The sequence below is a fragment of the Aedes aegypti genome, chromosome 3 (genome assembly GCF_002204515.2).
Source record: "Aedes aegypti strain LVP_AGWG chromosome 3, AaegL5.0 Primary Assembly, whole genome shotgun sequence".
Lineage (NCBI taxonomy): Eukaryota > Metazoa > Arthropoda > Insecta > Diptera > Culicidae > Aedes > Aedes aegypti.
The window spans coordinates 111,960,067-111,982,991 of NC_035109.1; the positions used below are offsets into that span (position 1 = coordinate 111,960,067).

Genomic DNA, 22,925 nt, shown 5'->3' on the forward strand with positions numbered 1-22,925 from the left:
TGAGGCACCCCTGATTGATTAGTAAATGTGTCAGACTGTTTCACACAAAGAACACGATCAGTTAGGTATGATTTGAACCATCGAACCAACTGTGAGGACACGCCTAGTTTTTCTAACTTTGCCAGCAGTTTCACATGATCAACGCGGTCAAACGCCGCCTTAAGATCTGTATAAACAACATCAACTTGAGTTTCAGCATCCATACTCCTCATACATAAAGAAATAAACGGAGCAAGATTCGTAGATACCGAGCGTTTTGGAAAAAAAAACCCATGTTGATCACTGGATATGTAATTCTTGCAACTAGCAAAGAGAGCATCGTTAACGATGATTTCAAACACTTTTGAGCAGGCGCTAAGTGATGTAATGCCTCGGTAATTTTCTACGTTTTGCTTATCGCCTTTTTTGAATACTGAGAACATGAAGGATGTCTTCCATTGTCGCGGAAATTCGCCGTAGGGAGAGGTTGAACAACATCGATAAAGGTTCGGCTAACTCTGTTGAACACTTTTTCACTATACAGGATGGAACACCGTCAGGACCAGAAGCATTAGAACTTTTCAGCTTTTTGATAGCAGATTCAACAAGAGCTGGAGAAACTTCAAAGACTGTAAAGTTGAATGCATCAATAGGAGTTGCTCTTGTAGCCTCCTCAGCATAAGCCTGTGTTGCAAAGTAATCGTTGAATACGCTTTTGAAGTATTGAGCCAGAAGATTGCTTTTCTCCAGCGGCGTCTGAGCCACCAATTGTCCCAGATGAATTTCCGTTGGGAGGCCTCCCTCATTCCTTTTTTCATTGACGAACGACCAGAACTGCTTGGGGTTTCGTCGGAGATTTTCCTGTGTGCGATGTGTGTGAAGCATATACCGGTATCTGTTGTATATTCGATATTCATTGCTGGCCAAAGAGAACACTCGCTTATTGTAAGGGTTACGAGATTTACAGTATTTTCGTGCTATAGAACGCTGACGCCGCAAATGACGTAGATGACTATTGCTCCATTGAGGTTTCGGAGCAGGTCTGCGCAGAGGGGCAGAAATCGAAATAGCTTGCATTAAAACCATAACAAAGTAATCCACTGCTTCATTAACGGAGGTGCACATTTCGAGTGCATGCCAGTATGTTGAGGATACGTTTTAGGGATTCGTAATCTGTTCTGTGAAAGTCCAGGTGAGGCAAATCAGCCATCTCTACGAATTTAGTGGGCAAGGGTAACCTCACAGACGTTTCTAACGCAGGATGATCTAGATCAAGGCTAACCAACGACTCTAACGCTTCGGAAACTGTGCAGTATGGTAGAACAGATTCATTCGTAAGCACAAGATCAAGCATACGCACATTTCTATTGAGAATAGAATTGATTTGTGTTAAACCGTTGAGATTTAATCCGTCAAAAAGACTGCTGCAACCAATTGGAAAGTGTGATCCTGCCCTCGTCGCTCGCCCCCGCAGGAGCAAGCAACCAGGTCAAATGATCAAAAAATACTAGTTCTTTGATGCCAAGTTATATAAGAGAAAGTAGAGGTCTCTTCAACTCTGTTAAGTACGTATTCAACTAATCACAAATTCCAGTTGTTGCTAAGGAGTGTATCGAAAAGTAGTCGCAAACTTTCAAAACATTCTCAAAAATAATGGGTTGAACCTACAAACAATTTTTTGATCAGAAATGCTTTACAATGTATTTAAAAATAATGACGAGGTGATATTGTTTCAATAAAGTGGCATTTTGCATGATAATTTTGCAAATCACTTACAGATGTTGATAAAAATCTTGCAAACCTCTGAAAAAATTGATATGTTAATAAATGTGTTAAATTTTAAGAAAAAATGGTTTTTGTTCATGCTTATATATTCTGTGACACAACTCTCATGAAATAGTGTAAAAAATATTTTGAAAAATTCATTAACAAGCATTTGAGAGCAAATACAAAAATCGAAAAAAGCCGATTTTGAAGGACCTCGTTTTTTGATTTATTCTTTCTACACGTTAATGGTAATATCGAACGACTGTAATGAATAAAAAAAAATGTTTTTTGATTGGAAAAGTTTCTTGCATATTTATGAAGTAACGTAAGCAAAAAATGTTACTCTATGTAATTACCGCTGTATATGGCAGAGCTTAAAATGTTGATTAAACAAAAGTGACTTTCTAAAACCGACCCTGTTCCTATAATTAAGCTTTTTTTAGAGCAATAATTTATTTTTTTTGAATTTCTTTTTACGTGCTGTGTGAAGTAAACATATTTTCCGATAGAATAAGCTTTTCATCCTAGTTTGTTTGATATACATTTTGTTCAATACAAATCATCGAATCTTCAGAAGACACTTCAAAAATGTAATTTTGTGCAAGATTTTATTCTCCATGCTTTATAAACCTTGTTGTATTTATATTAAAACTGCATATTATTCAATATTTTTTTAGCTGCTTCAATATTTGATGACATGATGATGATTTGCTTGAAAAAAGTTTTTAAAAAGATTAACTATGCTCTGAGATATACCGTTTTGAATGTTTGCGACTACTTTTCGATACACTCCTTAGAATGTGGCCTGAGCAACTGTCGATTATTTAAGGATGGGTTAATCTTGTCCAACAGACCATGCTAAGTATGACAACTCCAATTGATTAGTGGATAAGATGGAGTCAAACCTTTTTATATCGTATGTGACTTGACATCTACCATGTATCGTAAATGCTCAACATTAATATAATGTCGAAAATTCAACTTTGAGGCTATTGAAAAGCTTTTTAATTGCTTTAAAATAAGTATTTAGTTTATATTCTTAAAATTGAGGAAATTAAAAAAAATGTTTTAGTGTGTTGACAAAAGCGGAATAATTTGTGGACAAAATTGGAACGTGACAAAATTGGAGCGTCACAAAATCGGAACGTGATAAAAACGGAACATACCTTTACTAGATTGAAAATCACTTCGTTACCAGAAAAAATGAAAACAAACAGACGTCATATCACCTCCGCAAATTGCTTTGAACCACTTAAATCTAGTCTAGTAACCTTTGATAATGGGCATATACGTAGAGAAAATCGGGAATAAAAATCACATCGAGATAAGAAGATAACATGATGAGTAGGATATTGAGATCTTGAGAGTGAAAATGTATGCAGAATGAAGGGACCGAAACAATCATCGACATAGGGAGTGATATCGACTATTGACTTGTTGAAGTTTTAGCAATTCTAGTGAAATTTCATCAGTTGTAAAGCAATTTGAACGCTGTTTTTATCTACAGTCAACTTTCCACATCTCAATGATCTACATGTCGATATCACTTCCTATGTCGATGATTGTTTCGGTCCCTTCATTCCCGTTACAACATTAATATGTACAATAATTGCGCTTCTTGAATTTAGGCGGTTAAATTAAGTTCAATCGTGCTTAGTTCATCTGCTATTGGTACATCTACCCTAGATGAGTTTGAAATTTTAATGCTCACTAGCTCCTCTTACTGACATCATATGGAACCAACTGAACAATAAATTTATAGCCGTCGAACAAATGATCAACATTCTTCTAACACTAGTCTTCTAACGTAACTCAAACTTGAGATATAAAATTTTGAAATATTTGATGCTCGCCAGTGCACAGTGGCCGCACTCCATACAAATGCTGGCCAATAGTACAATTCTCACTCAAAACGTTTAAAAATGATAATTATTTGCCATAACATGATTTTTTAGGGCAATTTGAAAGAAATAGTTGCTGAAACAGAAAATCAATTATTCCGGTACATTTGGCAGATTTAGTTTAAAATAGCATTCTTTTTTAATTTAATCAATGAATTCAATTTAATTATTATGAAAATTTATTGGCTTTTTTCGGTGAATAAAAATACCTATACTCAGAGTGAAAGGGAGTAACGAAAGTAATGAAATGACAAGATGGATAGAATCGCAAGCGAGCGACGAGAGAAATGAATAGAAGTTGAAAATTTGTTTTAACAGAGGGCCATATGTGTGAACCACACAATCGAAACGACAAATCGTTGCCTAACGTGCTGGTCTTGAACGGCTAGATGTTGTAGTATTTTAATCTCTCTAGGTCACATGCTGTGATAAATCAAAATATACACCGATTGATCTGAAACTTTGGGGAATTGTTATTCAATACTGAAGAAATCAAGAAAAACTATCCGTAAAGGAATTTGCAAACATAATTGTTTTGACTTTTTGCCTGCTTTTGGGCCACTGTGCAGTGGTAGTTTTTTTTTTTTTTTTTAATTAAAACAGACATGCAATGTATAGCCTTTGGTTCAATGAGTAACTTTGCTGAAGTAATCATTAAGTAACCGTTAGACCGTCATAACAAATATATATATATATGCCTAATATAATAATATTTTGTAAGCTAGCGCAAACATGCGATGAAATTCCAAACTTACCTATGTGTACTATGTTTGTCCTTTCCCTGATGTAAAGTTTCACCGAAGAGGGTATTGTTTTATATAAAACTGTTTCTGAGATATAAGCGTCAAAAATTTGTAAAATTTGCTGTTGTTGGACACTAACCCCTCCCCGCATTGAATCAGTCTTCTTCTAAATTTTCTTATATTTTTTTGTAAAGTTCAATTGAATTTGCTTTCCAAAATCGGTTTGACTTTCGCGAAGTTATAGCGATTTGAATTATGGGTCAATATGACCCCAAGGCACCGTGGTCTGTGCCTATTTTCATGTAAATTACCATAGAAAACTATTTTTCATGATAATTGAAAGAAAAACTTTGTGTAACTCAACAAAAAAAAAAAAAAAAAAAAACTCGCGGGAAAGCACCAACATCTAAAAAAAAATATATGAATCGGTGCACTAACAAAAAACAGTCTTCATAGTTGTCTGGGGTCATACTGACCCCAAACACAAACAAAGGGTTAACCATTTTTTAGGATCACAAATGAATTCAAAAAAAAACCTTGATCTGAACTAATTAACACGATAACACGCGATATTAATGTGTTTGTAGCATTGTCTACATTGACCCTCTCTGTCCCATGCTAGCTCCAGAGCTCCGTTGATTTTCGACAAATTCGAGACAAGCCGAACCAGATGGATACTATGCAATATGATTAAACTCATCAGATCAATCAAAAAATCAACTCACTGTTTAAATAGTTGAACCATTGATAAATAACAAAATTTACTATTGAAAGCGACCAAAAAAATATATTCCGTTTTCGAAAAAAATAAGACCATTTGCAACATTTGTTTGTTCAAGTCTATTTTGTAACAACGCTCATTCGTAAAGAAATAGTTCAACAAAGTCGTTGTAAAAAGAGGTTTAAAATAGTAAAGCTCTCAATTGATTTCTTTATACTAAATTTCACATAGAGCTCCAATGCGTGGGTTGAATTCTATTTAAGAAATTACATAGTTGAAACTATCTTACTGATTCAAATCGTCTGTCAAGCAACTTCCTACTCACTACTATTTCAAGAAACTCCAATCGCCCCGGTTTCCACATTTATTTTGGCAGTCCTTTCAATCAAGTCCATTCTTTCCTTATACCTATATCTCGTAACCTCCTGTTCCGCAGCCTCCAAGTCTTCTCGTACGCTTCTCAAAGTCTCCTGCATAGCAGCAACCTTCTTCGAGTACTGTTGCTCCATTTCGGACTTCTCCTTCACCAACGCCAACTTTTCCCGCTTCAATCCACGAACTCTTTCCCTCAATTCATCACATGTCCTTCGCTCCGACCCAGCATCCGATTGTTCTGCCATCATTAGTGGTGGAGGCTCGGAAGTCACCTTCTTGAACTCCAATCCAACTCCATCGGCCTGTTCCTGGAACTCGATTTCGATCAGCTCGTATCGAGCGGGAACGTCCACCGGAACCCGATCGTAACAGCACAGTCCACCTTCGCTGTGTTCGCTGCAGGCACTGTCCGAGTCGAACAGTCGGATTCTGCGGTCCCAGATCTGCTTCCTCACCGATGCCACCCACGGACAGTTCCAGTAGTTGTCCGAGAGTCGAATTCGTTCCAATTTTGGGAATCCAATCGGGAACCAAGGGATTTGTGACAGATGATTGTAGCTGACGAAGAAGCTCTTCAGTCGACCCAGACGAAGCTCGGAACTGGCGTCCATTTGTGCGATGTGGTTCCATGACAAATCCAGAACCAACAGGTTTTCCATTTGCTGAAACCAATTCAGGTTGATGTACTCGATTCGGTTCTGCGAGAGATCCAGAATCGAAAGGGCATACAGATAGCGGATGGATTTCGGTAGAGTTGTGATGAAGTTGCGGTTGATCAGCAAGGTGTTCAAACTGTGGTTGGGCCCCGGTGTAATGTTCAAGTGTTGCAGGCCAGTTTTATCTATACGGAGTGTGCTCAATGTATCTGAGCTGAAAATGATTGTGGTGATATTGCCTCCTTTCAAGGTGATGGCCTCCACGTCCGGCAAGTTGTGAAACAGAATCTCCGAGAATGTGGGAATGTTGCTGTGCTCGATTACCAAACGACGGGCCTCTTCGAACATGACAGTTGCGAGGCTCTCTTCCGATTCGATATGTTTAGCACATAGCACGTGGAACCGATTTGCTTTCGATCGCATGGGTATAACTTGGCGAGGGCAATTAACAATTGTATAAATATGAGAAAACTAAAAATAAAAGAAATTAAAGAGTATTGATTGGAGGATACAACCTGGCATACCCAATAAACGGAAGGCCTTTCATTTTGAGTGGTACAACCAGCAGCACACTAGACTTGCAAAAATCACAACCATAACTAAGAGCAGGGCATGCACTTTGCCAGTGGGAAATTGCAGCACGAGTGATCGATGTGTTTTGTAATCTAAGCGACTGTAGACGCTGATAGTGTGATTCTATCCCAACACAATGCTAATGATCTCCTCGAGCCCGAACGATTGTGATCAAGAGTTCCTCGTTGGAGATGATTCGACGTTCTGACCTGTAATCTATTATGGGCTGCATCGCTAAATCGTTTATTACGTGGCTCAAAGTGCAATCTGATGCTTGTAGACTGGGTCAGGAAGAGTTTGATTGATGCAAAAGTTAATTTTACTGAGTGAATTATACTCATAAAAAAGTTATGAGTGAAGGTTCTGTATCACAGAAAAATTTATTAGCGGTAGTGATTTCAGCCACCGAAAGACACAACCACGCACATGTTGTATATTTTAAGCCTTTCTTTTAAATGCTTATACCGTGAAAAGGGGTAACTCTGACAATGCGGGTAACTTATACAGTGTAAAGTGACTCCATGTAATGAGTAAACTCAGGTGGTTCGTTTTGCATAGAATTTGTGCGCGAATATTACAAGTACCGTTTTGTCTCAAATATCAAATATCACCCATATTTCAAACACTTGACTTTTTATAAAGATTTTTCCAGAAACTACGCAATTTTCTTCGCAGGGTGATACATTTTTCTATAGTTTAAGTCCTATACATTAAAAGTTGTCAAAATATCAATTCTTACCTTTGAAATCCCTAATGTTTGGAATTTGAGTCATGTTCGGAAATTAGAACCCAACGCACTATGGTCCAGGAATCAGTTTTACACGGAAAGATACATTTTGAGCTTTAGAATGAAACATTAGACGAAAATGGTCTTCTACAAAGTTATTTGTATTAGTAAGGTCCTTTGTTTGGTGTTATTAAAAATTAGGGTGGATATTATACATGCTTCAGCAAAGTTGTAGACCATTCAATTTCAAGCAACTTTACTAAAAAAGGTTTTTTGGTTCTCTTAAATTGACCGATTTAGAGCTATTTTCCCAGGGTGACATAGGGTGGTCCGAACAAAACTGGTTTTCTGGCTCTAGAGTTTTCAACTAAAATTTCTCATCAAAGAAGTCTATAAAAGACTTTTCGAGCTTTGAAAAATACGGTATTTGGCAAGTGAAGAAACTCGACATCTCCTTCCGTTTGAGAATTATTGTTGTTTTTCTTTTAAAAACATGCCTACTTTGATTGTGAATATCTCTGATTGGGGCAAACATAAAAAATATCTTTTGACGGCATTCAAAAAACAAAACGAAATTGTGTATTATATCGATAAATTACAGATGTGTTATTTTTGTAACTCTAATAAAATGTCTTGAAAAAGATATATTTTTTATCACAAAAACTTTAATAACTTTTAAACTAAACTAGATATCATCAATCTTTTTGCATGAAAATTTGCGTTTTGTTAAATTCTAAAAGTCGTTCATAAACGACTTTGACGAGACACTAATATTAAAAATATTAGAGTTGAAAAACTTATTTTTGTTGGGCCACCCTGCGATTATTAGGAAAAAATGCTCTAGATTGGTCAAATTTTGAGCTACAGAAAAACTTTTTTTGGAAAGTTGATCACAATCACAAGTTATACTGCTTTGCCTAAGAGTATATACTAGAATTTTTGCAAAAAAAAGTTGAATATATGATTTGTGTGATATTGTGGGCCATCCTAGTTTTAAATGATACAGTATGAAAGCTTACATTTTAAGAAACAATTTTGTAAAGATCATTTTTGTCTAAAATTTTATTTTCATGCTCAAAATGTAAAATAATAAAGAAATAAATACTATCAAAATCTTCAAAATAGTTTTAAAGCCTTATCATTCTTATTTCAGACTTCTCGTCGAAGCGGTCTATGAACGACTTTAAGAACTTAACAAAACGCAAATTTTCATGCAAAAATATTGTTGATATCTATTTTAGTTCAAAACTTTTTGGGATGAAAAATATTTGTTTTTCAGGGCATTTTATTACAGTTACAAAATTAACACATTTGTAATATTATATACAATTTTATTTTGTCTTTTGAATTCCGTCAAAGATATTTTTTATGTTTGCCCCATTCAGAGATATTCTCAATCAAAGTAGGCATGTATTTGAGAGAAAAACAACAATAACTCCCAAACGGAAGGAGATAGCGAGTTTCTTCACTCACCAAATTACGCATTTTTCAAAGCTCTGTTTCATAGTCTACTTTGATGAGAAATTTGAATTGAAAACTCTAGAGCCAGAAAACCAGTTTTGTTCGGACCACCCTATATCACCGTAGGAAAATAGCTCTAAATCGGTCAATTTACGAGCTTAGCTTAGCTTAGACTGACTACACATATCAATGGTTGCTATTCCGTGATTGACCGAAGTCAGTGAAAATGCACAAAGAATCAACTAGAAGTTCAGCTGGGATTGGCCATAATCTTCTTCAGTGTGCATAATTCAGTGCCTCTATTTATACAAGGTCAATAACGGCGCCGGCCACGTCCTTGCAGTCAGGTGGGATTGAGGGAAGGAATGTTAGTGTGTAACCTTTGCTATTTGGAGACCGTGTTTGCCTCTGCATCTCCACAAAGGTTACTGGGAGGGATGTTTGTTAATGGGGAGGATCGTTGGGTCAAAGGATTCACTTTGATAAGCGATTAGACCATGATAAACAATGATTTGTGAGATATATACATGCTTATACGTAAATATAATTGTTCATATAATTTCTATGTAGAGGAAAATTATGCCGACACTTGAGGTGACGAACCATTCAAAGTTTGTTGGACAAATACCTAAATGTAACATTGCTGCAGCTGTCAGTACGAAAGCATGTGTTATTATATTTTACTCATTTGAAAAGAAACAAAAGACTCAATTGGTTGGGACATCATAGAACACTCTTATTCTTATGCCGACACTTACAGTGGCGAACCATCCAAAGTTTGTTGAATAAAGTGAACCTTTCGCAAGTCTACACTTGTAGTGTCGAACCATTCAAAGTTTTTTTTAATTACAAAAATAAAGGTATATAAGGGGTGTTCTGACAAAAAAAATGTTAAACATAAATAAATCATGAATCAGAGTTTGTGTCGACACTCACAGTGACGAACCATCCATAGTTTGTTGAAACATCATATTTACATCCCACCATTGTAACGATTAAATGTGCAGTCATACATATTTTATAGATTAGAAATAGTAGCATGAAACGAGCTCACCAATTGATCCGTTATCCTTGACTGAGCAGCCACAATCCACTTTCAGCTTCACTCGTTTGCTCGGCTAGCATTCAGAAAAAAAAAATAAAAAAATAGGCGCGTGACCCGAAAAAAAACACGGACGACAGCTCGGGCTTTCTTGACGCACTGCCCAGGAGCAAGCGTCAAGGTCGTCGAAAGATCAAAATGAACGAACCGACCGCGGCACTTTTTAACTTACTCCAACCGAACTCCCCGATCACGCCACTTTTTCACTTACGAGATCGACGCGCGACATGTTTGATCCTGCCCTCGTCGCTCGCTCCGGCAAAAGCAAGCGTCAAGGTCGAAAGATCAAACAGAACTCAGCTCTAAATCGGTCAATTTACGAGATACAAAAACACTTTTTTTGGCGAAGTTGCTTGAAATTGAATTGTCTACAACTTTGCTGAAGCATGTATAATATAATTTCAACAAATAAGAAAGTTAGATACACAATTTCTATGAAAATGTGGTCCACCCCAATTTTCAATTACACCAAGCAATTGCTTAAAGGACCTTACTAATACAAACAACTTTGTAGAAGACCATTTTCGTCTAATATTTCATTCTAAAGTTCAAAATGCATCTTTCCGCGTAAAACTGATTCCTGGACCACTGTGCAATGGTACAGAATCAGTTTCAGAGTTGTTTTAATTAACATTTAAAATTTTAATTACCAAGACATTCGGAAATTTTTGTTCAAATTATAAAAAATAACTGAAGTTTTCGCGTTCCAAAAACATATCCAAAAAGCTGCCCCACGGTTCTCATTTATTTATTTTTTCGTTGAAGGGTCCCTGAATAAAATCGTAATAATACTTATTTATCTATATCAGCCATTCCATGAAAACCCGATCTAGTGGGTCACTGAATTCCGTGAAAATTTGATATTTTGTTCCTTATCCGAAATAAGGATACACGTGTTTTTTTGGATTTTTTGGTGGGGTGACCATTTCCAAAATAGAATGACCAGAAAAATCGCGATTTTGAAAAATTTTCATTTGTTTCAAACTTTTTAACCGTTTGATAAATTTTCAATTTTCTTGAACGAAATGAAAGCTTAAAATTTAGACATTTAAAGAAAAATATATTTTTTGCAAAAATTGTTTTTTTGAATTAAAAAAAAAATCAATAATTTCCGTTTTTTCGTGTTTTGAAGGCCTCGAGACCAAAGGAACTATTGATGTTCTCATATTTTTTTCTCATAGTTCAGTAAATTTCACGTTTACTTTCAAATTTTCAGCGATGTGTGTTTTTTTTATGTTCTCAAATTTTTTGTTTAATAAGATAAGATAAAAAATTAGTCATTTTAAATCGGCACACACTGTAGGTCTCAGCGAAATAGATTTTTTAATTAAAAAAAACATAACTTTTGAACAGGTCAACTGATTTCCAATCTTTTTTATGGAATGAAAGCTTAAGATTTCAACTTTTCAGAAAAAAAAAACCCTAAAAAAATTTTTTACATGAAAATATATACAAATTTCCTAAAAAACTAGGATTTTTGTTTATAATTTCATTGACATTTTTTTTCAAAGTTTTTTGTTTTTTTTTTTTGAAATTTTAAGCTTTTCTTTGCATAAAAAAAGGTAGGAAATCGGTTAAGCTGTTCAAAAGATATGATTTTTTATTAAATAAAAAATCTATTCCGCTGAGACCCACAGTGTATGCCGATAAAAACTGACTGATTTTTTATTTTCACAAAAATATATCTCAAAAAATAAAAAACATACATTGCTGAAAATTTGACAGTAAACGTAAAATTTACCGAACTTTCAAGAAAAAATGAGAACAGCAATAGTCGTTTTGTCCCGTGGCCTTCAAAACACGAAAAAATGGAAATTATAATATTTTTAATGTAAAAATAAAAACCAAAAATTTTTGTAATGTTTTATATTATTCTTGAAAAGTCAAAATTTTTAGATTTTATCCTGTCCAAGAAATTGAAAAGCACTCAAGTGGTTCAATAGCTATATTTTTTATAAAATAAAAAAAAAAACAAAATCGCTATTTTTCTGGTCATTCTATTTTGGAAATGGTCACCCTAATAAACAAAAATCGAAAAACACGTGTATCCTTACATCGGATAAGGAACAAAATAGCAAATTTTTACGCAACTCATTAACCCACTAGATCGGTTTTTCATGGAATGGCTGTATAAATAAAAATGGAATGTTGTATGTCTGTCACGAGTTGGTTGGAGCACGGGCTATCGGATTTTGAAAATTCCGTCATTGTTAGGTTTCTGAAGTGCTCCAACGTATTTGTGTTAGAAAAAAAGCTAGCGATTTTCAGCGGAATAGTCGAAAAAACGAGGGTAAACGGAACAGCCAACTTTATGGCAAGACGACACTAGTTTATAATAGAAGCATAGAGCAGTTTTAAGTTTGATGTCAAGCACCTTCACAAGGATTTCGAGATTGGTCAAAAAATTTCGTGGTACTATATTTCCGAAAGTTTAAATTTTTCTTCGAGAAATATGAATTTATAATTATAAGTCAAATGCAAACCTTTGCCCTCACTATGGGCAAAAGTAAGCAATTTAACGACAAGATTATGATAAATAGTTAATTACGACTCTTTTTACACTCATCTTTTTTTCCTCGTTACAAAACTTCAGGAAGGAGAAACATTTTCTTCGCTTTATGTTCCAATAGGAACGCGATTTGGTTGAATTTTGGTCGAATAATCCGTGCATTTGATAAAGATTGAAACTCAAAAGTTGACTGGGGGAATCTGTTTCAATAATTTCTTACTTTTCTCATCTGCAAACGCATACGTCGTTTCATCCTTCCAGGCAATGAGTTTGATGAACGATTATACGGTTGTATTGACGTAAAAACCAGGTCACTGTCATAGCAACCAGGTTTATACGCTAAACTATCCGAATAAACGCTCTGTAAACCAAGTGTTTTTTTTTCGTATAAGTAGGTGTATGTGCTCATGTCAATCCGTTCTCCTTTTATAGTTAAAATATTGCAAAACAAATAAGCGCTGTTCACATGTCCAACCAGTGAATGCATATCAATGAAAACATGCATTTTGGTCATATTGGCGCTTACGTCGACTATGCGAATATGGGCAGTGCAAACGTCATGGTATACGTTCGCACTGTCCATATTCGCATAGTCGTGATTCGTATTGCCCGAACGTTTCATATCCCGGACACCGGCCTTAACTCACCTAAAAATCCTTTTTTAAGATAGCTTTTTTTGCATGAAGAATATAGAAGACGTGATAATTTGAGACGTGTAAAAAAGACCAGTGTCTGGCTTTCGAAGCATCCGGAAATTCGATGCAGCACGGTACATCATTTCATCCCATTAATATGTAAGTTTGAAGAACGATAACATGAGTGAATTGACGTAAACACCTGGTTCTTGTCATAGCAACCTGGTTCATACGCTAAATATGTAACGTTTTGCGTTTTGTCGATAAAAATATACTTATAAAGCTTGTGGACTATTTACATTCTAGTATTTTGAAGCACAATCATTCGGATTTGATTTTGATCGAGTCTTAGTTTTTGTACAGACCTGCACACACAAAGAGCCTATTCTTTCAAAATATTTAATAAATTCGAAATGGCGAGAGATCGTGATTCTTTTTAATGTATTCGAAGCAGAGCAGAATCTTATTACAGAATCAAGAATGTAGATTTGAGTACCTTATACCTTTAAATTTCGTCCTAATTGCTTGTATTTGACAGATACGAGTAACTGACAGGAAGAAGGCTACAAGTGGAAATACGCGTATCTGTCAATAAGATAAGCAATTATGGTGGAATTAAAAGGCACAAGGAACTTAAATCAACATTCTTGAGAGTGCGTGCCTTGGCCCTTGGAAAAACTAACATGGCTGAAGCTTAACTTAGCTTAGCTTAGACTGACTACACATATCAATGGTTGCTGCTCCGTGATTCACCGAAGTCAATGAAGATGTACAAAGAATCAACTAGAAGTTCGGCTGGGATTGGCCATAATCTCCTTCAGTGTACATATTCAGTGCCTCTATTCATACAGGGTCAATAATGCAGTCAGGTGGGATTGGGGGAAGGAATGTTAGTGTGTAACCTTTGCTATTTGAAGACCGTGTTTGCCTCTGCATCTCCACAAAGGTCACTGGGAGGGATGTTTGTTAATGGGAAGGATTGATGGATCACAGGAATCACTTTGATAATTGATAAGACCATGATATTTATTTTTATTGTGAGATATGAACATGCTGTTAAATATAATATTTTTTTTTTCAGCACTTGGAGTGACGAACCATTCAAAGCTTATTGAACAAATAGCTAATCACAACGTTCCTAGAGCTGTCAGGATGAAAGCATGTGTTACCATATTACACTGATATGAAAAGAAACAAAAATTCGACTGAGTGGACCATTACAGAACACGCTTATGCCGACACTTACACTTACCGTTACAGTGGCAAACCATTCAAAGTTTTGTTTTAATTACAAATAAATCATTGTTTTGATTACAAGAAATTAAGGGGCCTATTTTGTAAATCAAGCAGATTTATGTGACTTGTCTGTATTCATTGTTGATCAAAGCAAGCATGCATATTTCAGATGTCACCCGTCAACTCCAGCCACATAGAGTGACAACTGTCGAAAAACTCGAGTGACAGAACCGAATCGAGCGAATGTTTCGGTCGACAGTGACTCCAGTCGAGTCAGTTTGATCAACTCGACTTATAAAATAGACCCCTAAATATGAAAGAAAAAAATCTGTAAAACATAAATAATTTATGAGTAAGAGTTTATGCCGATACTCACAGTGACGAACCATTCATATTTTGTTGAAAAATCATATTTATGTGCCACCGTTATAACGATGTAATGTACAGTCATACATATTTTACGGTTTTGTAGTTAAAGCATGAAACGAGCTCACCAATTGGTCGGGGTTCTGCTAAACCGTTGCACCAAGTGCCAAAACCTTTATTTTGAGACTTTTTACTTTGAAGTCCACTCAACTGCAAGTATATCACGAATGACTCTTTTGAAAATTTTACCGCTCTTAAATGACAAACAAGGCCCAATAAGTAACTCAAGATAGAATATTAAAGAAAATCATCATATATTTTCCATGTAGTCAGATTTGATTTCAAATTAAGAAGGACTCAGTTCACTCTGGCCGAACAAAAATTGAAGAAAATGGTTTTCAGTTCGGTATGGTTGAATGTGTTTCATGATTTTTAGCAAAACAAGAAAAAATAATGAAGACAAATGGTTCATATCATCGCCATGCATGCTGAAATGCATGTCACAAATGTTTATGCACTCCTAATGGAAAGTATTTATAATTTTCCATGGAACTGGCCATCTTGTCATGTTGAGAACCTCTGTGAACAATAAGTTTGTACCGTTTTGTCTCAAATTCCGAACAGACACAAATAAACGGATATACACGGATAAAAATCTGATCCCCACACCATGATTTACAAATCATGAAATTCATAAATTGGTTAGGTCATAACATCAGGATCGCAAATCATGGTTACTAGAGTCATAATCATGATTCCTAAGCGGCGCACTTTGCTTCATCTCATTCGTATTGATCACTTCTAATTCAAGATGACGAAGCAGTTGAGTGGTAGAGTACGTAGCTTACAATCGGAAGGTTCTTGGCTCGAGTCTCAATGTATGCTATTTTTAACTTTTTTTTTATTTTGTCGATCATAAACGGATGCGCGACTCAGCATTTTTGGCATTTGAATCATGATTCCGAGCAATCAGCAACAAAAACCTAACGCGTGTGTTGCGTTACGGCATTCTGACTCATGATATCATGAGTCCAAATCATGGTGTATTTTCATAAGATGAAAACACACTAGAATCATGATATCATGAGTCATAATCTTGTTTTTGGATTCTGATTTCTACCCGTGTACTGGGGGACGTCAAGACCCAAACCTATCCATATTATTCCTAACACTGAGCTAAATCAAATTCAAATCCAAATGATTTTACTTAAAGAGATAAAAACGTTAAACGCTCACAAACTTTATTTTTATTGTTTTAACGGAAAGACGATGATACATAAGACAAACCGTTTGTTTGTTCGAATTGGTGAGTGTATGTGCTCATGTCATTCCGTTTTCCTTCTATAATTCAAATATTTTCGAACAACTTAGTGCTGTTTGCATATCCAACAAGTGCATTATTAGGATAAGAATGCATAGTAACAAAGAATTAATTTTGACTTTTTGGAGCTTGTGCAGAACTGATCTACTAAGGAATCAAATCCATACAGTGTTGCCAAGGATTGTGTCTTGTGTGCTGAGGATGACTCTTGCCCCGAATTTTGCTGAAGCTTGTGCTGGAGACATTTCTGAAAAAACTTTTTAGGAAACTGCTTGTGAAATCTTTGAAGAGATTTGTCGGGGGAATACTTGGTAGAATCTCTGACGAAATGCCTTGTGGAACTCTTGGAGAAATTGCTGAATGTATTTCAGGAGCACTATCCCTAGAGGAATCTCTGGAGAAATCACTAGTGAAACCCAATGAGAAATTGCTATTACTGCAGAGACTATCTAGGAGAAATTTTTGATAAAATTCCTAAACGAAACTTCGAAGGAGTTCTTGGAGAAATCTCTGGAAGAGTCTTTGGAGATATTTCAGAACGGGTAAAAATACGGTACTCTAAACAAGGAGGAAGAGTCGTGATTGCGGGAGAAAGGTGTAATTTTATGTTATGAGAATACACTTTGACCAAAAATCATGAAATCATGATCCATTTTACCAGCGGTGGTTCGTTGACGTTGATACAGCGCAACCCATTGACGTTGACTCTAACAACCTTGAAAATCAGCGCAACGGCGTTGGCGTTGACCCGCAATAGAAACGCTAACGGCGTTAATCGTTGATTAACGTTAACAGCCCTGCTACATAGTCAGGATAAAACGTTCCAAAATACATTTTGGAACGTCCAACAGCACCGGCAGATAAATTGTGTCGTGAAACAATATGGAAACTCTCGGAAATGTTGCCAAGAATGCCATCGCTATGAAGGCAAAGTTCCGAAGAGCATGGTCTTTAATTTGTACTTTTTTTACAAACAAATCTTTTTTATAATTTTATTGAAAAACATCACCCATCGCAAACGACACATTGACTAAAATGAAAAAAGTGACAGTAAGATTTGTGTAACTCCTGAGCATTTAAATTCATGAATAATAGTCATGGTTTCATGACTAGTGGTCATGATACCATGAACCATAACATTTTATAATATCACGACTTCTTGATCATGAATCCGGCAACGGATTTTTTTTTTCTGTTGCCGGATTCATTAAAGGCGGGTTTCAAATTTCACTTTGTCATAGTAACCAGCGGAATTTGAATCCCGCCGGGGACTACGACAAGGTGATGGACTTTCGTGCCTGTTTTTCAATATCGCGCTAGAAGGTGTTAAGGCTCCCCCAAATCATTGCAATTTTTTACGGCGACAGCGACAAACAATTGCCGCGATTTCGCTGCATGCACAGTTTGATGAGCGTGTCTAAGCCACAGCGACACGATTTCGCAGCGATGTTCGTCACGTCATTCTAGATGGTTATATACAAAAGTGTTTGCAGCGACTCAACAACGAAGTCGCGTCGAGTTTTTGTCGCTGTTGCTGAAAAAAATCGCGTTGATTTGGAGGAGCCTTTATGCGGAGAGCCGGGCTAAACAGCGGGGATACGATTTTCACGAGATCCATTCAATTTGTTTGCTTCGCGGATGATATGGACATTGTCGGCAGAACATTTGAATAAGTGGCAGACCCGTGCATCCGTCTGAAACGCGAGGCAGCAAAAGTTGACCTGGTGGTTGATGCGTCAAAGATAAAGTACATGTTAGTCATCTCGTGCAAAAGTTTGGGACCATCCCCTCAAAAACATACAACAGTGTTTTGTCCATATATCTGTGATTACAAGTCTAATTTAGACTTTCAATGGCGCATTCGAAGGGCTATGAGTTGATCTTACTTTCACATTTTTTCATATTTTATTTATGAAATTTGAAATATAGCTATGAAATTTCAACTTTATTCTTCATTGGAAGCGTAATCTTATATTCTTCAAAAAGCGCTTGCGTATTTTTGGTGGAAAAATCTGGCAACTATTCAATTCTAATAAAAAAGTCAATAGAATGTCACGACTTCAAGTAAAAATTTAGTAAATACAAAAAAAAAATAATTATGTCAAACAACCTATAACGTAAAATTAACTCATGTCTTGCGAATGCGCCATAGAGGGTTTCAATTAGACGTGTAATCCCAGAGATATTGACAAAACACTTTTGTATGTTTTTGAGGAAGTTAACCTAAACTTTTGCACGGGATTGCAGGAGGGCGGATCAAGCACATGAGGTGTTGAACTGTTGATTCAGTGTTATTTGTCCAGATGGTAACTTAATAAATGAAATGAATCAAGACCCGGAGAGCGTGAATCCCAACTGAAGATGGAGAGAGACAGCCATGAATTCAGTGAATTTTTGAGGTTTTGTCAAGCTCATTGATTTAGAATCAAATAAATAAAATCAACATATTACTGCTGGAATGTAATTTTCCCATATAGAGATAGAATCTAAGATCTAAAAACACTGAAGTAGATATTATCTGGGCCTTTGTTGAAACTACAGAATTTGGAGTGCAGATATTACTGATCGTTTGAATGACATTCATCCAATGCATTCTATAAATGCATAGTCATTATATTGGGAAGTGCGCAACAGCTAATAGACAGTGTCTATATATGCTAAGAGCAGTAATTTATTTTAAGTACAATTTTGAGTCTTTAGGATCCTTCCCGAATTTGTTTTGTGTTTAAAAATCAGTTAGGAATTCAAACGTAAATATGAAGAAAAGCTCAAATTGAACTATATGGATTCTTGAATATATTAATATCAGTTCGAGCAATTTATTGTTCAAATCTATGAAACATTGCCTCTTTGGAACCCTTGGTATATAATATAAGATAACTATAATCAAATGAAAACCGAATTTAGTACTATACAATTTAATTCCAATAAAGTTTGTATCCTTTGACAGATACGCGTATTTGTCCCTCAACTGTAAGGCCGTCTTCAGTGTCGTGTACTAGACTAGTCGTACTAGACACACGAAATAGACGACCTTACAGGTTAGTTAGAAGTACGCGTATTTGTCAATGCATATCAATTTTAGCGGAATTAAATGGTATAGTACTAAATTTGGTTTTTCATTTATTTATATGTATTCCACTTAACAGAACTACGATTTATTACCAAGATAAAAATTTTAAGATTCCGTAGCAAAAACTTAATATTAAGTTTCCGTAGTGAACACCAGCTATGCCTTTCCCGATTAAATTTGAAAGTACCCGATATCCACTCTACTAATCAATCTACTCACCTCGTATCGTCGAACATCGCATCGATCCTCAGTTTGCAGATCGAGTTCCGGCTGACGCTGGACATGGACTCCAGCTGGTCGGCATCCAGCAGCCGGAACCCGGACGAAACGCTGGACCCCCTCCGGGGTCGACTCATTCGTTGCGGGTGCAGCACATCCATATTGTAGGTCACCATGCCTGCCGCACTCACCCAGATGATGACGTAGCACTCAAATCACTCTCACTTGATTCTCACCACACAGTTGTTCCTAGTTCCTCGCAGCACGTGAAGAGTCCATTGTTGCGGTTGACTTCACGGTTCGATTAACATCACAACAGCAATTTGCTTCCACAATGGCAAACTCGGCTACGGTGCCGTGGTCAAATTTCCGCGCCCGGCGCTATTTTCGCCACCCACCTGGCGGTGGTCCATTTTTGCGTCACTTCAAATTTCCCTAAATGTTTACACAAAAGCACACCTCGCACAGGTGCTAATTGGGTCACGTTCACACTTCGGCGATCGAATGCTGGAGAAGGAGAGATGAACTAACAAACAGACGGTCGGTAATTGAGTTGAGCGATTGGTTCCGACTCTTAGACGGATTCCTAGATAAATTGGGCAAATCACTTTGCTTGATCAGTTGAAATCACTTTGTTTGCGCGTTGTCCATTGATGGAAACTTTTGGAATAAGGTTTGTATTTTTGCACTATGGTATAGAAAGCATATTTACGAGACGAGATGCATTCAAAGCGTTGAAATGAAACTTTATTCAAAAATTGTTCTCGACAAAGTTATAGTACAGTACAGTACAGCCAACCCTCCAGAACTCGATTTTGAAGGCACCATAGAGTTAGTGAAATATCAAGCTACAGAACCACTGTACATTGAATTTCGATTTGAGGTCCAGACAATGCTACATATAACTCATCGCGGGTCATGCAAAGCCACTCGCCCATTTGCCTGTGGAATTACCCCGATTTTTTCTCACCTCGTTCGGAGATCTTCAGCCGCAAAGGCTCACACAGTTGTGGCACATGCCGCCACACCGAACCAGCATCAAGAAATTGGTTCGTAATTTAACGGTTCACCGGTTCCCGACCGCAGTGGGATGTTCCCATTTGGATTTAATTCAATTTCTGGGCTTCACAACTCACAGGCCTCTCCGAATCTGCTTCGCTGAGTGGTTACAGGTCGCATCGAGTGGTTGTTTTGCTTCTGCTGGACGGCCAAGTTGATGCCAATCATTATGGTCTGATAATTTGTTGGAAAACAATCATTCACAATTTGAGCTGCCGATCGGCAAAAGAGCACAGTGCAGTGGGTCGATGAAGCAGCCCGGTCATTTATTGGTTGGACTGTTTCAAGTTCAATGGTGATGATGTGGTGGCACTGTGGAAAAGGAGAGAGAAGAAAGAAAATGATATAATTTATGGATATTTGGCTCAATAGTTATGAACATATAGAAATTATATGTGTAGACTTTTTTGTTTCAGATTAAATAAGGCGTGGCGAAACAATTGACGGAAAAGGTCAACTTGGGGACCGGAACAACAGATTAATTCTCAAAAATGGCATGAAACGATTCGTTGAGAAGTAATTGAATAATCTAGTACTGGTGTTTGGTGAACATAACTTTGGGTTTTGGTTTGCAGTCATTGATAAAAGTGTAGGTCTAGATGGGCAAAGGGAGAGGTTGTATGGTTCCACTAGTAATTTTAACAGGGCTGATATCAACTGAGTGCCTTTAATATATGCTTTTTCATTATGCTTGAAATATGTTTATGTATTTTTCATTTATTTAGTAAACATCTAAACAGATAACACTGAATCAGCAATTTCACGTCAAAAAACTCGGTTCGTGGCCGCATCTCTTCATCCCTGGTTCTGCACCACGCTTGCAAAATCGATGCGCACTTGATCCGCCCACTTAGCTCGCTGCGCTCTACGCCTTCTTGTACCAACCGGATCCGAAGCGAACACCATCTTTGCAGGGTTGCTGTCCGGCATTCTTGCAACATGCCCTGCCCATTGTATCCTTCCAGCTTTGGCCACATTTTGGATACTGGGTTCGCCGTAGAGTTGGGCGAGCTCGTGGTTCATCCTTCGCCGCCACACACCGTTCTCCTGCACACCGCCCAAGATCGTCCTAAGCACCCGACGTTCGAAAACTCCAAGTGCTTGCAAGTCCTCCTCGAGCATCGTCCACGTTTCATGCCCGTAGAGGACTACCGGCCTTATGAGCGTTTTGTACATGGTACATTTGGTGCGGGCGTGAATCTGTTTTGACCGCAGCTTCTTCTGGGGGCCAAAGTAGGCCCGATTTCCACTGATGATGCGCCTCCGTATTTTACGACTAACGTTATTGTCAGCCGTCAGCAAGGATCCGAGGCAGACGAACTCGTCGACCACCTCGAACGTATCCCCATATATCGTAACACTGCTACCTAGGCGAGCCCTGTCGCGCTCGGCCCCACCAGCAAAGCAAACAAATTGACTGAATCTCGTGAAAATCGTACTATCTGCTGTGCTGACGTAGCCATCGTCTTCACTGTCCTGTGTTTTCTGTGCCATTCAGGTGTTCATCGTAGTGCCGCTTCCACCTTTCGATCACCTTGCGTACGTCCGTCAATGCTCGACAATGTCTTTGACAGCGCCATTAATGGCTGCTTTCACTTTTTTCCTGCAATCCTCAACAGGTGAATCAAGATGCTGCGCGTACGCATTGGCGACATCTGGTTGTTTCAGTCGTGCTAGATTCTACCGAGGTGGATATCGGTATCGTACATCGTTGATGATGGACAGTTTTGGGCGCAGTTTCACCATCATCATGCAGTGTTCGGTGTCATTATTAGCGCCACAACAGGTTCTTTTGTCGGTTATGTCAGAAAAGTGCCGTCCTGCTGAGGGGATGTCTGCTGAGGGGAACTCCAGGTGTACGGATACAGGAGGCTGTGCTGGAAATAGGTGCTACAAATAGCCATATTCTTGGAGATGGCGAAATCTATCAGTCAACAGACCGGTCTCGTCAAATCATCGGTCTGAACTCCTCCTCCTATCCAAACTTAGCATTCAAATCTCCTATGATAATCTTGACGTGCGTCGTGGCTTGGGCAGTGATCTTACACGCGTTCAAGCTGCGTGTAAAATTCGTCAGTACTTCCAGAGTGTGGTCTATGCACGTGATTATGCTGAAATCGAATTTAATTAATTCTCAAATTGAACATTCTCTCATTGATCGGCCGCCATCCAATTACGTGCAATTGCATATCGCACGCTACCTCGAACCACGACACTGTAAAACTGAAATGAGCCTAAAATTTTCCTTTTGCAGGGTTTTAGTTTATGGCTGTACCTGTCACAAAATCCTTGCTTCATAATATTGTATCGGTGAAAAATTGAAATATTCGAGTTTTAATATTTTATACGCAAAACTTCTAGGTGGAAAACTCATCAGACAGAGTATTTGAATACTTTCCATGACTCATAGCCGTTAAATTTCATTTAATTCCAAAAACAATGCAAACAAGATTTGATAAAATCTTAGATTTTACACTATAACCTCAATTTACGAACTAGATC

The 22,925-nt window shown here is 37.3% G+C and overlaps 2 protein-coding genes across 3 annotated transcripts in view; both read right to left on the bottom strand.

The window, feature by feature from the left end:
• LOC5576785 overlaps positions 1–20,730 on the bottom strand; it is a 199,984-nt gene extending 179,254 nt beyond the window's left edge. The window contains exons 1-2 of the mRNA XM_021848887.1: positions 20,335–20,730; positions 19,365–19,890 (exon numbers count right to left, since the gene is read on the bottom strand). Coding sequence (XP_021704579.1) covers positions 19,365–19,540 — 176 coding nt within the window. The 5' untranslated portion in view covers positions 19,541–19,890; positions 20,335–20,730. The remainder of the gene's footprint in view (positions 1–19,364; positions 19,891–20,334) is intronic.
• LOC5576788 (leucine-rich repeats and immunoglobulin-like domains protein sma-10) lies at positions 5,216–6,891 on the bottom strand. 2 transcript variants are annotated; one of them, XM_021848888.1, is made up of 2 exons: positions 6,658–6,891; positions 5,216–6,573 (listed from the first exon to the last, which is right to left on the bottom strand). In XM_021848888.1, the coding sequence occupies exons 1-2, from the start codon at positions 6,662–6,664 to the stop codon at positions 5,444–5,446; spliced, it is 1,137 nt and encodes a 378-aa protein (XP_021704580.1). In that variant the 5' UTR covers positions 6,665–6,891; the 3' UTR covers positions 5,216–5,443. The 2 variants fall into 2 exon arrangements, with proteins under 2 accessions (XP_021704580.1, XP_001662875.2); XM_001662825.2 differs by having other exon boundaries at positions 5,216–6,613; positions 6,667–6,890.
• Positions 20,731–22,925: the final 2,195 nt, after the last annotated feature.